The sequence below is a fragment of the Aquarana catesbeiana genome, linkage group LG08 (assembly GCF_042186555.1).
Source record: "Aquarana catesbeiana isolate 2022-GZ linkage group LG08, ASM4218655v1, whole genome shotgun sequence".
NCBI lineage: Eukaryota > Metazoa > Chordata > Amphibia > Anura > Ranidae > Aquarana > Aquarana catesbeiana.
This window is the reverse complement of record NC_133331.1, coordinates 292,423,707-292,438,109: the sequence shown is the minus strand read 5'-3', so window position 1 is coordinate 292,438,109 and position 14,403 is coordinate 292,423,707. Positions and strand designations below refer to the sequence as shown.

Genomic DNA, 14,403 nt, shown 5'->3' with positions numbered 1-14,403 from the left:
CTTGACAGTGGCAGCTCAGATTGAAAGGGAAGACTCCTTCTCGGCACCAGTCACCCTGAACCGCCGCTTATTAGTGAGGATGGCTGCACTAAAAGAGGGTCTGTATTGCAGAGTTTTACTCAGAGAGGGTCTGTAATGAAGAGATCGGGGGGTCTGTACCAAGAGGTTAGGATAGGGTGGGGGGTCTGCACCAAGAGGTTGGGTTTGGTGGGTGACTTTTCCAAGAGGTTAGGAGGTGGGGTAGGTCTGCACCAAGAGGTTAGGATGGGGGGGTCTGTACCAAGAGGTTAGGATGGGAGGGGCTGTATCAAGAGGTTAGGATGGCGGAGGGTCTGTACTTGGGGGGGGGGGGGGGGGGTCTGTACCAAGAGGTTTGGATGGGGGGGGTCTGCACCAAGAGGTTAGGATGGGTGGGTCTGTACCAAGAGGCTAGGATAGGGTGGGGGGCTGCACCAAGAGGTTAGGTTTGGGGGGGTCTGTACCAAGAGGTTAGGATGGGGGGGCTGTACCAAGAGGTTAGGATGGGAGGGGCTGTATCAAGAGGTTAGGATGGCGGAGGGTCTGTACTTGGGGGGGGGGGGGTCTGTACCAAAAGGTTAGGATTGGGGAGGATCTGTACTTGGCGGTCTGCACCAAGAGGTTAGGATAGGGGAAGGGTCTGTACTTAGGGGGGGGGGGGTCTGTACCAAGAGGTTAGGTTTGGGGGGGGTCTGTACCAAGAGGTTAGGATGGGGGGTGGGTCTGAACCAAGAGGTTAGGATGGGGGGATCTGTACTGGGGGTCTTTACCTAGAGGTTAGGATGGGGGGGGGTCTGTACTGGGGGTCTGTACCAAGAGGTTAGGATGGGAGGGGCTGTATCAAGAGGTTAGGATGGCGGAGGATCTGTACTTGGGGGGGGGGGGTCTGTACCAAGAGGTTAGGATTGGGGGTTGGGGGGCATCTGTACTCTGGGGTCTGCACCAAGGGAAGGGTCTGTACTTGGGTACTTGGGGGGGGGGGGGGGGTCTGTACCAAGAGGTTAGGTTGGGGGGATCTGTACTGGGGGTCTGCACCAAGAGGTTAGGATAGGAGGAGGGTCTGTACCAAGAGGTTAAGATGAGGGGGTCTGTACTGGGGGGGGGGTCTGAAGAGTTGAAGCTGTTATAGTTGCAAAGGGTGAACCAACTCAATATTGAACCCTACAGACTAAGACTGGAATGCTATTAAAGTTCATGTGTGTGTAAAGGCAGGCGTCCCAATACTTTTGGCAATATTGTGTATATGTGCTGTGTATACAGAGAGTAGGCTCGTGTTTTATTTACCCATAGCCCTTTAAGACCCTCCCATTGTTGCCATAATTTGTCCACATCCACAATTTGGCTTTATTTCTTTATTTATTTCTCTGTGGGCAATCCCATGGGGATTGTTCTCCCATGATAGAACCCTTCATATCATCCCCATCCTAATATTGTACAACCAGCACAGTCCAGATCATTCTCTGTTATCAATTATTGGTCTACAGGAAACTTGTAAAGATCACATGACCAATGAGGATGAAGGAGGACCGGAGTCACATGACTGAGAAGATACTAAACCTCACCCTGGAGATCATCTACCTGCTGACCGGAGAGGTGAGGAGGATTCTGGGAGATCACATGACATCACTCTTATCTCTATTAATAAAACACAGACCTGACCGGAGAGGTGAGGAGGATTCTGGGATTCTAACATGATATTCCTATTGGTTCCTCAATACAGAGATTTCCTCTTGTGAAGTCAGGTGATCATATGACCATCACAGTGCCTCTATGTGACTCCCTAAAACCTGAGAGACACAACATGGAGAAGATTCTAGAAGTCACCAAGAAGATAATGGAGCTGCTGACAGGAGAGGTGAGCGGTGCTGGGAATTCTGGGACATTATCCAGTAACAGACAAGGGATGTGTCTGGATGGTGACTGTATCATTGTGTGTGTCAGGTTCCTATAAGGTGTCAGGATGTCACTGTCTATTTCTCCATGGAGGAGTGGGAGTATTTAGAAGGACACAAGGATCTCTACAAGGACATCATGATGGAGAATCAGCCGCCCCTCACATCACCGGGTAAGAGGAGACGTTATTGTAAAGGAGAGAGCAGTACGGAGGGTCCACCTAGATCCCCCATCATCTGATAAACACATAGAAACAATGTATTCAGTCAGTGTGTGTGTTTCCTACAGCTGGATCCAGTAATGGGAACCCACCAGAGAGATGTCCCCGTCCTCTGTATTCCCGGGATTCCACACAGGAAGGTCACAACTACAGAAAACTATATCGGGTAGGTGATCAACACTTACAGTGTATTTGTAGTTATGATTTATACACAAGCATGTTTCTTATAATACATATTTATTATATATTCAGAGTGAAAACCCCAGGGATTATAATATTGTAGTTAAAGAAGAGTATATAGGGGAGGATGAGGAGTATGATATGATGAAGAAGCTTTCTGAAGGACACCCAGGTCTCTATGAGGATGTTATGATGGAGCCATCGAATACCAGAAACCCACCAGAGAGATGTCCCCCTCCTCTGTATTCCTGGGATTCCACACAGGAAGGTCACACCATCCCTCACCATCATCAGGTAGGTGGAGTTGAGGGTCGGGAACATAAAGTGATTGAACACTCTGACATGTGGAGACGATGTGTGGACTCTACAAGATGATATTTTCTATGTGATCTCACTTCATAAATACTTCTATGTTACAGATGTTATTTTCTGCCATTCTGTTGGTTTAGGGTGAAGATCTGATGAACGTGAAAGTTGAGGGTGAAGTAGAAGAGACGTATGTGAGGGATGATCAGCAATATACGGAGGAGGCTGGAATGACGAGGACATTCATAGAGGAGGACACTTCTACAGAGATCAGCACAGGTGACCCATAATATATTCTTCTCTTATCTCTGCTCTGTTACTACACACTGATTGGTCCAGAGTAGGGTGGGAGCTGAGTGATATCAGCCAATAATAGGTTGATAATGGTCACCTCCCTGTACTGATACCCGTCCTGGGGTTCAGCTGGCAGTATTAGGTTGTGTGTCACTCCTAGTTACAGTAGCACAGATATGATAATACAGATTGAGCCTTTCTTAGGTTGGTTCCTCTTCTTCCAGAAGACTTATAGCTAAATATTATCAGTAACCTCTATTGACTGTCTTGGTTATCAACCCTCAAAGGATCTTCTCACTTTATCTCCAGGTTGTAAAATAGAAGATGAGGACATCACAGGAGATTGTTCTGGAGAAAAGACAATGAGGTCCACTATGGATGGTGGACTTCACAGTGTGGATAGACCATGGAATCCCTCTGACTCTGAGCAACCTCGTACTGTGAGGGATGGTGCCGGGATTCAGGAGGAGAAGACATTTCCCTGTCCTCAATGTGGGGAAAGTTTCAGCTCTGAATTAGGTCTTTCAGTACATCAGAGGTCTCACACGGGGGAGGAGCTTAATTCCTGTTCTGAGTGCGGCAAATGTTTTCTTCATAAATCAGAACTGGTCTCACATTACAGATTTTACACGGAGGAGAACGTGTACTCCTGTCCTGAGGTTGGAATACGTTTTCCACTAAAGTCCAATCTTGCATTACATCAGAGTTTACACACAGGTGAGAAGCCGTATTCCTGTTCTGAGTGCGGGAAATGTTTTTTACGGAAATCGGACCTCCTCGTACATCAAAGAGCTCACACGGGGGAAAAGCCTTACTCCTGCCCCGAGTGCGGGAAATGTTTTTCGCAGAAATCCAGTTTTTCCAAACATCGGCTGTTGCACACAGGCCATAAGATGTATTCCTGCCCAGAGTGCGGGAAGTGTTTTTCACAGAAGGCCCATCTTTCCAGACATCAGAGGTTGCACACGGGCGAGAAGCCGTACGGCTGCCCCGAGTGCGGGAAATGTTATCCGCAGAAATCGGACCTTCTTGTACATCAGAGGTCTCACACGGGGGAAAAGCCTTACTCCTGTCCCGAGTGCGGGAAATGTTTTTCACAGAAATCCAGCTTTTCCAAACACCAGAGACTGCACACGGGCGAGAAGTTGTATTCGTGCCCTCTGTGCGGGAAATGTTTTTCGCAGAAGGCCCATCTTTCCAGACATCAGAGATCTCACACGGGCGAGAAGCCCTTTACCTGCCCCGAGTGCGGGAAGTGTTTCTCACAGAAGGTCTGCCTTTCCAGACATCAGAGATTGCACACGGGCGAGAAGCCGTATTCCTGCCCCGAGTGCGGGAAATGTTTTTCGCAGAAGTCCTGTCTTTCCAGACATCAGAGGTCGCACGTGGGCAGGAAGCTGTATGCCTGACCTGAGTGTGGGAGATGTGTTATACACAGAAATCAGACCTTGGTTGCACATAAAAGATCTCGCTCAGGGAAAAAGTTGTGTTACTGCACTGAGTGCGGGAAATGTTTTTCAAGGAAACCCTGTTCTAACACATTCTCGCACAAATAAGAAGCCGTGTTCCTGCTTTGGGCACTGTAAATATTTCCCACAGAAGTCTAAACCCTGCCAAACCATCGGGGAACCCAAAGAACCCTTGAGGTGTAGGCAATGTCTTCTGTAGGAACCATATCTTGCTGTACATCGAAGATCCTACATTGAGAAGAAGCGCCCTACTAGGAGCGTCTCTGGTTCCTATGCTGCCTCCTTTCTGTATCCTGGCAGCCTGCTGCTCATCTCCTGTCCAATCCCTTGACTGTGTGTCAGTTGCTAGGCAACAGGCAAGGCGCAGGCAGCAGCAGCAGCCCCTCAGATCTCTCTGGCCCCTGCTGGCACTCTGCTTGAGATCTTCCTTGGTGCTTGCCGACAGGTCAGCTCAGCTTTTCCATCTTTCTTTGCCCTTATTGGCCAGTGTGCCTCAGGATGGGATCTGGGCATGTGATGGGCCTAACTACACTGGCACCGCACTCTATTTTCCTGACCCTTGGTTTTTACCCTTGCTAGCCTTTCTGTGGATTACTTTATTTTTCTGCAACCCGTCCTGACCTCTACCTGTCTCTGATTTATGCTACTTCCTGCTGCTTTCCTTGGCTTCTGCCTGTCTCTGGATTATGCTGCTGCCTATCCTGACCTCTTCCTTTCTCTTGAATAAACAACTGTTTGCTACCTGCCAAGACCTCTGCCTGTCGCTAGATTATGCTACTGTTTGCTACCTAGCCTGATCTTTGCCTGTCTGTGGGTTAAGTTACTGTCTGCTGCCTATTCTGACCTTTTTCCTTTCTCTGGTTTACACTGCTGTCTGATGCCAGCCTTGGCCTCACTGTCTGCTGCCCATCCTGACCTTTTACTTTCTCTAGTTTACACTGCTGTCTGATGCCAGCCTTGGCCTCACTGTCTGCTGCCCATCCTGACCTTTTCCTTTCTCTAGTTTACACTGCTTGTCCCCTGGCCAGTCCTGGCCTCACTGTCTGCTGCCTATACTGACCTTTTTCTTTCTCTAGTTTACACTGCTGTCTGATGCCAGCCTTGGCCTCACTGTCTGCTGCCCATCCTGACCTTTTCCTTTCTCTAGTTCACACAGCTGTCTTCTGCCAGCCCTGGCCTCACTGTCTGCTGCCTAGCCTGATCTCTGCCTGTCTGTGGATTATGTTACTATCTGCTGCCTATCCTGACCTGCCTTGGCCTCACGGTCTGCTGCCTATCCTGACCTTTGCCTTTCTCTGGACTAAACAACTGTTTGCTACCTGCCAAGACCTCTGCCTATCGCTAGATTATGCTACTGTTTGCTACCTAGCCTGATCTTTGCCTGTCTGTGGATTACGTTACTGTCTGCTGCCTATTCTGACCTTTTTCTTTCTCTAGTTTACACTGCTGTCTTCTGCCAGCCCTGGCGTCACTGTCTGCTGCCCATCCTGACCTTTTCCTTTCTCTAGTTTACACTGCTGTCTTCTGCCAGCCCTGGCGTCACTGTCTGCTACCCATCCTGACCTTTTTTCCTTTCTCTAGTTTACACTGCTGTCTCCTGGCCAGTCCTGGCCTCGCTGTCTGCTGCCTATACTGACCTTTTCCTTTCTCTAGTTTACACTGCTGTCTTCTGCAAGCCCTGGCCTCACTGTCTGCTGCCTAGCCCGATCTCTGCCTGTCTGTGGATTATGTTACTATCTGCTGCTTATTCTGATCTGCCCTGGCCTCACTGTCTGCTGCCTATCCTGACCTTTTCCTTTAGTTTAGACTACTGTCTGCTGCCAGCCCTGACCCCTGCCTGGCTCTGGATTATGCTACTGCCTAGCTTACAACTGTCTGCTGCCAGTCCTGGCCTTATTGCCTGCTGCCTATCCTGACCACTTCCTTTCTCTAGTTTACAATGCAGCCAGCCTTGGCCTCGCTGTCAGCTGCCTATACCGACTTTTCTTTTCTCTAGCTTATACTGCTGCCAGCCTTGGCCTCACTGTCTGCTGCCTATCCTGACCTTTTACCTTTCCCTAGTTTACACTGCTGTCTGCTGCCAGCCTTGGCCTCACTGCTGCCTATCCTGACCGCTTCCTTTTTCTAGTTTACACTGCTGCCAGCCTTGGCCTCACTGTCTGATGCCTATCCTAACCTTTTCCTTTCTATAGTTGACACTGCTGCCAGCCCTGACCCCTGCCTGGCTCTGGATTATGCTACTGCCTGTCACCTATCCTGACCTCTTCCTGTCCCTAGAGTAGCCTACTCTTTACTTTATGAACTGACCTCTGCCTGTCTGGATTATGCTACTGCCTATCCTGACTTCTATTCTCTAAAATATACTACTGCTCTTTGAATTACGGTCCTACCTGCTGCCTACCCTAACCTCAGTCTTTCTCTGGGTAACGCTGCTTCCTGCCACCTATCATGACCTTCCTGTCTCTAGATTAGGCTGCTGTCTCCTCCCCTAACCTTTGCTTGACCCTGATGTATGCTATTATATAACACCTTCCCTGACCTCTGCCTCCGGATTGTATTACTTGCTACACGCCAGCAGGAAGAAGGAGGTCCTGATTCCTCTATATAGATCTTTATATCACTAGAGGGATCACCAACAGGAGGAAGGAGGTCCTGATTCCTCAATATAGATCTTTATATCACTAGAGGGATCACCAACAGGAGGAAGGAGGTCCTGATTTCTCTATATAGATCTTTATATCACTAGAGGGATCACCAGCGGGTGGAAGGAGGTCCTGATACCTCTATATAGATCTTTATATCACTAGAGGGATCACCAGAGGGAGGAAGGAGGTCCTGATTCCTCTATATAGATCTTTATATCACTAGAGGGATCACCAGCGGGTGGAAGGAGGTCCTGATTCCTCTATATAGATCTTTATATTACTAGAGGGGTCACCAGAGGGAGGAAGGAGGTCCTGATTCCTCTATATAGATCTTTATATCACCAGAGGGAGGAAGGAGGTCCTGATTCCTCTATATCGATCTTTATATCACAAGAGGCATCACCAGCAGGAGGAAGGAGGTCCTGATTCCTCTATATAGATCTTTATATCACTAGAGGGGTCACCAGCGGGTGAAAGGAGGTCCTGATTCCTCTATATTGATCTTTATATTACCTGAGGGGTCACCAGCAGGAGAAAGAGGCCCTGATTCCTCTACATAGCTCTTTATATTACCTGAGGGATCACTTGCGGGAGAAAGGAGGTTCTGATTCCTTTATATAGATCTTTATATTACTAGAGGGATCACTAGCCGGAGGAAGGAGGTCCTGATCCTTCTATATAGACCTTTATATCATCAGCAGGAGAAAGAAGGTCCCGATTCCTCTATATAGATCTTTATATCACTAGAGGGATCACCAGCGGGAGGGAGGAGGTCCTGATTCCTCTATATAGATCTTTATATCACTAGAGGGATCACCGGCAGGAGGAAGGAGGTCCTGATTCCTCTATATAGTTCTTTATATCACTAGAGGGGTCACCAGTGGGAGGAAGGAGGTTCTGATTCCTCTATATAGATCTTTAGTTAGACCTCATTTAGAATATTGTGTCCAGTTCTGGAGACCTCACTTACAAAAAGATATTGATAAGGCAGAAAAGGTACAGAGATGAACATAAACAATGGTGAAAGGTTTGGGGGATAGATAGGAGAGATTTCCAGGAACCTAATATGTACAGTTTGAAGGGAAAGGGGAGGCATGACTGAAACCTTTAAATACATGAAGGGGGTGAACAAGGTTCAGGAGGGCAGGATTCTCAATATGAAGCTAAGATCAAGAACACGGGGACATGACCTTAAAGTAACTGGAGGAAAGTTCAAAACTAATCTTAGAAAGTATTATTTTACTGAAAGAGTAGTTGATGCTTGGAATAGACTTCCAGCAGAGGTAGCAAATCAGTCAACAGTAAATGGCTTCAAACATGTTTGGCTTCAAACATAGATCTATATAATGGGGCAGACTCGATGGGCCACTTGGTACTTTTTCTGTCGCCACTCTTCTATGTTTATATGTTTTCTGCTGGGACGAGATTGGGTCAAAACTTGATATACACCTCAGAAAATATGTGGCTGAGCGCTCCTTTGACCTTTTTATATGTTCTGAATAAAGCTTTAACGTCTACAGCAAGGAGTCTTTAATCTTAAAACGGGAGACATCCATCTGTCCCAGACAATAGAGACCATAACATTCCGAAATAAGATTCGAAGGAAGACGTCACAATGAGAGAGACTTATATTAGAGACTAAATATTGCTTATTATGGGTGAAGAAAAGGGGAGATCAGACTGCATGACGGGATTGGCCGTTTCAGTGGGTCACCGGCAGCTTTAATTTGTTTGCCGAGAGCCACCTGCTGGCTGAATGTGGAAAATATTCAACGTTTCATATTTACCTGATTAAAAATGTAAAACACATTTTATATTTAATATAAACCAAATAAAGATTAAATGTTTATGTTCCTAAAATCATGATATTCTTTTTAAATTGACTGATAAAAGTTAACCTTCAGATTTGTATCATGAAATGTTCTTTCTTTTTGTTCTAGGCCTAACCGATGTATGCCTAACTTTTATTTTATCTATGGGGATAGGAGGGTGTGTTAAATGGGAGTGATATTTTTGAGATATCTATGGGGAGAGGGAGCAAATTCTAAAAGAAAAAGATACCATTTAACAGAAAAAGTAGCTCAAGTATCGGGTTGAGGTCAGGCCAGTCAAGTTTCTCCACCTCAAACTTGCTCATCCATGTCTTTATGGACATTGCTTTTCTGCACTGGTCCAAATCATTTGGTGGAGGGGGGATTATGATGTGGGGAAGTTTTTTAGCGGTTGGGCTTGGCCCCTTAGTTCTAGTGAAGGGAACTCTTAAGGTGTCAGACATTTTCGACAATTTGATGCTCCCAACTTTGTGGGAACAGTTTGGGGATGACCCCTTCCTGTTCCAACATGACTGTGCACAAAGCAAGGTCCAAAAAGATGTGGATGAGCAAGTTTGGGGTGGAGGAACTTGACTGGCCTGCACAGAGTCCTGACCTCAACCCGATAGAACACCTTTGGGATGAATTAGAGCGGTGACTACAAGCCAGACCTTCTTGTCCAACATCGCTGCCTGACCTCACAAATGTGCTTCTGGAAGAATGGTCAAACATTCCCATAGACACACTCCTAAACCTTGTGGACAGTCTTCCCAGAAGAGTTGAAGCTGTTATAGCTGCAAAGGGTGGGCCAACTCAATATTGAACACTACGGACTAAGACTGGGATGTCCATAAAGTTCATGTGTGTGTGTAAAGGCAGGCGTCCCAATACTTTTGGTAATATTGTGTATACCTATCTTTTATTTTATTTACGAGGATATGGGAGTGATCTATGGGGAGAGGGAGAAAATTGCTCAAGTATTGACTGAAGAGCTAACATTTAAGCGGTGGTGTGCAAGGCTTTAGGTACACCGCTGTTTCAGAGAGAAATATTGGTTGACTGTTTAACTGAGAAGTGTTGACTACAGTGAAGGAGACATGATCTAGTGTACTTTTGAAGAAGCTTGTTCAAATAAAATGGAGTGGGACCGAGCCTATGGCTGCTTCTTGGGTCTGAAGCGGAACCTTAGTATCCTTGCTGTTGTGAAGGGAGATAGCATACCGTTAAGCTATGCTAGACAGTGTACCTCATGAAATACCCACTTGGTGAAGAGGGAACCCCATGTATGCAAATCTGGTTGGACTAGGCGATGATGGTGGATAGGGAAATTGGAAGCCTGTCCTGTAATCATGCTCAAGTCATCAGATCCAGTGCAGTGAGTATCCCCAGTCAGAGTGACGCGATTACCAGCGAGGACCAGGAGTATGGTGAGAGTGTGATAATGGTGAATAACCTCTTGTCTGAGGCACACCATACGTGCAAGTGCAAATAAGAGTGTTTAGGTGGCTGTGGACTGAGTTATGCCTGAACAACGAGCCTCTGTACTTTTGGGTGGCTCCTGGCGCAAGTGGAAGGCAGGGACTGTTCTGTGCCTGGGACCCGCCTATAAGTCTATCAGAAACCCAGGGAAAAGAGTTTAAGTTTTGCTGCCTTTTCCTTTCGCTGGGGTCCAGCCTCCCTCCTGTGTTCTATAAAAAGAAAGAGGTCCAGATCCTGGGGAGGGGGGCTCCGGGGAACATTTGGGGAAACTACACTAAAGACTCGCTGGGATCTATGGTCTGTTTTGGAACGCCAATTCTTCAGATAAAAACCTGGATATGGAGTTCTTCGTTAGAGCAGCGCTAAGTTTAGACTATTCTCTGGGAGACTTCACCCATGCGGGTAACATGGGGCAGCCACGTTTAGGTTTAGTTAGAGAGACGACATTACTGCACGTTATACATTTTCTACCAAATGCTCAGATAAGTTGTTTTAACTTTCCATTTCCTTTTCGACCATCTCTTTCCTTACTCTGGAATGTTGGAGGTGTCAGCAGCCTCAAGGTCTGAGCATCGGGCAAAGCTTTTATGTGGGAAGGTTCTAGCGCCTATACACCTGTTTTCCTTGAAAGTTGTTTTAATTTCTCAAGGCCGTCTGAAGTTTCTCAAAGGATGCATGTGGGATCCTGACGTCTCTTCAAACCGGGAGTGGAAATAGCACATTGGGGTCTGTGAAAAATCACTGCAACGCATGGTTAGCCTGAGCGTCTAAGAGGACAAGAAGTTGCCATGGGTAACCACAAATGGGAACAACAACCAGTTGTTGGTGGGGTACCTAGATAGGTGACGGGTTCTTTAGTAGTGAGAGGGTTTGGTGTTCCGACTTGCTTCCTAGCTGTCTGTCTCGGTTGGTCACCTGGAGTGGAACAGTGTTACGGAGATCTATGGCCTGGTCACCTGAGCATGAGGTCCGCTCTAAGTGCACAGCGGGACCCCATTCTGTTACTGGGAGTGAGGTAACAGAGGTTTGATGACTGATGAAGTGAGCATAGGCTTCACATGCTCCTCCTAATGCAACACATACACTTAAACAAGAGTGTAGCACAAGAGACAACATCATCTGGCGGGATTTTGCATATAACACTATATACCAGTGGCTCATTTATAAGTTGGGGGCCTGCCTTAATGTTTGACTCTTCACATGACCTGGTCTTGTACATTGGTAAACACACCTTCAGGCAAGGTGTTACCTCTGTGCTAATATGAGTGGCCCCAGACGTCACCTGTTGTAGGTCAAAGAACCCACCTCGGGCGTAGTCCTTTCATGTGACCCAGAACTTGGTGCCCAACAAGAAACAGGAAGCATGGAGGAAAGGTCCATCATCATCACCCACCTACTACCCCCACCTTACAGGAGGGCTATGTTTGTCCTCCATGGACCCACTGTACGTAGGAACATAGCTACCATCTCTTGCTCACTTCCGAGATGGACTATGGACCATGGGATGTGTAGTGTGCATAGAGCAGTGTACCTGACCACAACTAACATGCACTGCTCCTTCCAAAAAAACAACTGAAGGAGAGCTCATAGGAGCATGATATAAGGAGTGTCAGGAACCATGAATCAGATGGAGACAGAAAATGCAGTAAAAATCACACCTTTTAATGTAACAGTAAAAATGGTACAAATCAGTAAACGTAGTGAAAACATAGCCAGGGTGCGGTAGCCAAAGTGGGTAGTCAGAACAAGCCAGGAAATTTAGGAATCCAGAGATCAGCGTAGTCGGAGGCAACAGACAGGATCTGGAACCAGAAGGGACATCAGCCTGGCAAGTTTTCAACAGGAACAGAGCAGAGAGTCTCCAAAAATGTTTGAGAAAGGTGAAGGCACAGAGGAAAATTGTTGTGGCAATGCGTCAGCCCTTACATTCTTAGTACCGGGTAAGAATGAGACTATGTAATTGAAACTTGACAGAAAAAGAGCCCATTGCGCCCTTTTGAGAGATAAGTGTTTTGCCTTAGATGAGAATGCGAGATTCTTGTGATCAGTCAAAATGAGGACCAGCACAGTGGTACCTTTGAGAAGATGCCTCCATTCTTTAAGACCTAAAATGATAGCTAACAATTCTTTGTGCCCAATCTCGGAATTGCATTAAGCAGGAGACAATTTCTTAGAAAAGTAGCCACAAGGATGCATAGCGCTCTCAGAGGTAGGACGTTGAGACAGAAGGGCGCCTACTCCAGTCTCAGTTGCATCAACCTCAAGAATGAAGGGTAACATAGGATCAGGATGTGCCAGCACAGAAGCTGAAACAAAGGCAGCCTTGAGAGATTTAAAGGCTTTAATGGAATCCGGAGACCAATTCTGTGGGTTATCATCCTTTCTGGTCATATCAGTCAGGGGTTTGACTAGAGAAGAGAAGTTACAAATTAAATTCCGATAATAATTGGTCAAGGCCACTATAGAATTGCAGATAGTTCCCCCTACGGCCATGGTCAACGGAGCAGTCTCATGAGTCACATGGACAGGCTGTAGAGGTCTCCCATCAATAGCCTCAATGACAAATGGAGTGGCACTAAGCTGTACGGAATTGAGTGCTTATGCCGCGTACACACGAGCGGACTTTCCGGCATACTTGGTCCGGCGGACCAGAGTCTGCCGGACAATCCGATCGTGTGTAGGCTCCGGCGGACTTTTCCGTCACCGGGTGATGTTGACCACGCCCCCTAAAACGTCACAGTCCTAGCATGCCCAGGGACTGTGACATCATAAGGGGGCGGGGTCTCCACCTATATAAGTCACAACGGAGCCCTCAGAGAGCAGTCCAGCTGGAGAGACCGTCGTGTCAACACCTGAAGAAGAGAAGAGGGAAGAAGCCAGAAGTCCGGGCCTCTGCTGGCAAGAGAGCGGCCTGAAGACAGCAGAGGAGCCGGCCGAAGAACTGGAACACCGGGAGAAGAACCAACCGGACGCCGGGAGAAGAGGAACCGGAGGGACCCCCGAAGCCGGAGGAAGACCCCCCCCGGAGCTGTTTAATAAATTATTTTAAAAACCTGTGTAGTGTGTTTTATTATTGACACTTTTTCCCTACGTGAATGGGTAGGGGTACCATGTACCTCATACTCATTCACATAGGGTGGGGGGCCGGGATCTGGGGGCCCTCTTATTATAGGGGGCTCCCGGATTCCGATAAGCCCCCCACCCGCAGACCCCGACAACCAACGGCCAGGGTTGTCGGGAAGAGGCCCTTGTCCTCATCAACATGGGGACAAGGTGCTTTGTGGTGGGGGGGCCCCGCAGGGCGCCCCCTCCCCCAAAGCACCCACCCCTCATGTTGAGGGCATGCGGCCTGGTACGGTTCAGGGGGGGGGGGGGGCGCTCGTCCCCACCCCCTTTCCTGACCAGCCGGGCTGCGTGCTCGGATTGGGGTCTGGTATGGATTTTAGGGGGGACCCCATGCCGTTTTTTCGGCGCAGGGGCTTCCCTTTAAAATCCATACCAGACCTAAGGGCCTGGTATGCCGCGTGACGGGGCTCGCAAGGTGTCAATCTCGCCGATAAAAGCGGCAAGATTGACTTCCTTTTCTAGTCCCGTCGCACCTGAATCACGTTCAAAATGAACAGACTTGTCCATGTATAGGCAAGTCCGTTTATTCGGAAAGTCCGCCGTAAATCCGCCGAAAGTCCGTCGGAAAGACGGGCGGACTTAGCCCACCGGAAAGTCCAATCATGTGTGGGCGAGTCTGTCCATTTTAAAGTCCGGCGCACCTGGCGGACAAAGTCCGTCAGAAAGTGTGCCGGACCAAGTATGCTAGAAAGTCCGATCGTGTGTACGCGGCATTAGACACAAAGGCACTATCTATGAACAGACCTGCAGGTCCAGAGTCGATTAGAGCCTGTGTATCAATGGACGACTCAGACCAAGAAAGGGTAACCGGAACTAGAGGCTTATCCTTCAGGATAACTGGGGACGTAACAACGCCAGCTAAGGTCTGCCCCCTACAGGACCTCACATGCATACGTTTCCCAGACAGGCAGGACAAGGCTTCAAAAAGTGACCTGCCTGGCCACAAATAAGGCACAATCTCT

At 47.8% G+C, this 14,403-nt stretch overlaps 2 protein-coding genes and 1 pseudogene across 2 annotated transcripts in view; 2 read left to right on the top strand and 1 right to left on the bottom strand.

The window, feature by feature from the left end:
* The window catches only part of LOC141104954 (gastrula zinc finger protein XlCGF53.1-like), a 255,234-nt gene that overhangs the window by 25,960 nt on the left and 214,871 nt on the right, over positions 1–14,403 (top strand). The gene's annotated exons all lie outside the window — the stretch shown is intronic.
* Positions 1–14,403, bottom strand: part of LOC141106799 (uncharacterized) — a 262,881-nt pseudogene that overhangs the window by 150,949 nt on the left and 97,529 nt on the right.
* The window catches only part of LOC141104989 (uncharacterized), a 31,852-nt gene that overhangs the window by 607 nt on the left and 16,842 nt on the right, over positions 1–14,403 (top strand). The window contains exons 2-8 of the mRNA XM_073594796.1: positions 1,503–1,611; positions 1,739–1,873; positions 1,960–2,083; positions 2,200–2,297; positions 2,384–2,605; positions 2,761–2,896; positions 3,221–4,300. Coding sequence (XP_073450897.1) covers positions 1,528–1,611; positions 1,739–1,873; positions 1,960–2,083; positions 2,200–2,297; positions 2,384–2,605; positions 2,761–2,896; positions 3,221–4,300 — 1,879 coding nt within the window. The 5' untranslated portion in view covers positions 1,503–1,527. The remainder of the gene's footprint in view (positions 1–1,502; positions 1,612–1,738; positions 1,874–1,959; positions 2,084–2,199; positions 2,298–2,383; positions 2,606–2,760; positions 2,897–3,220; positions 4,301–14,403) is intronic.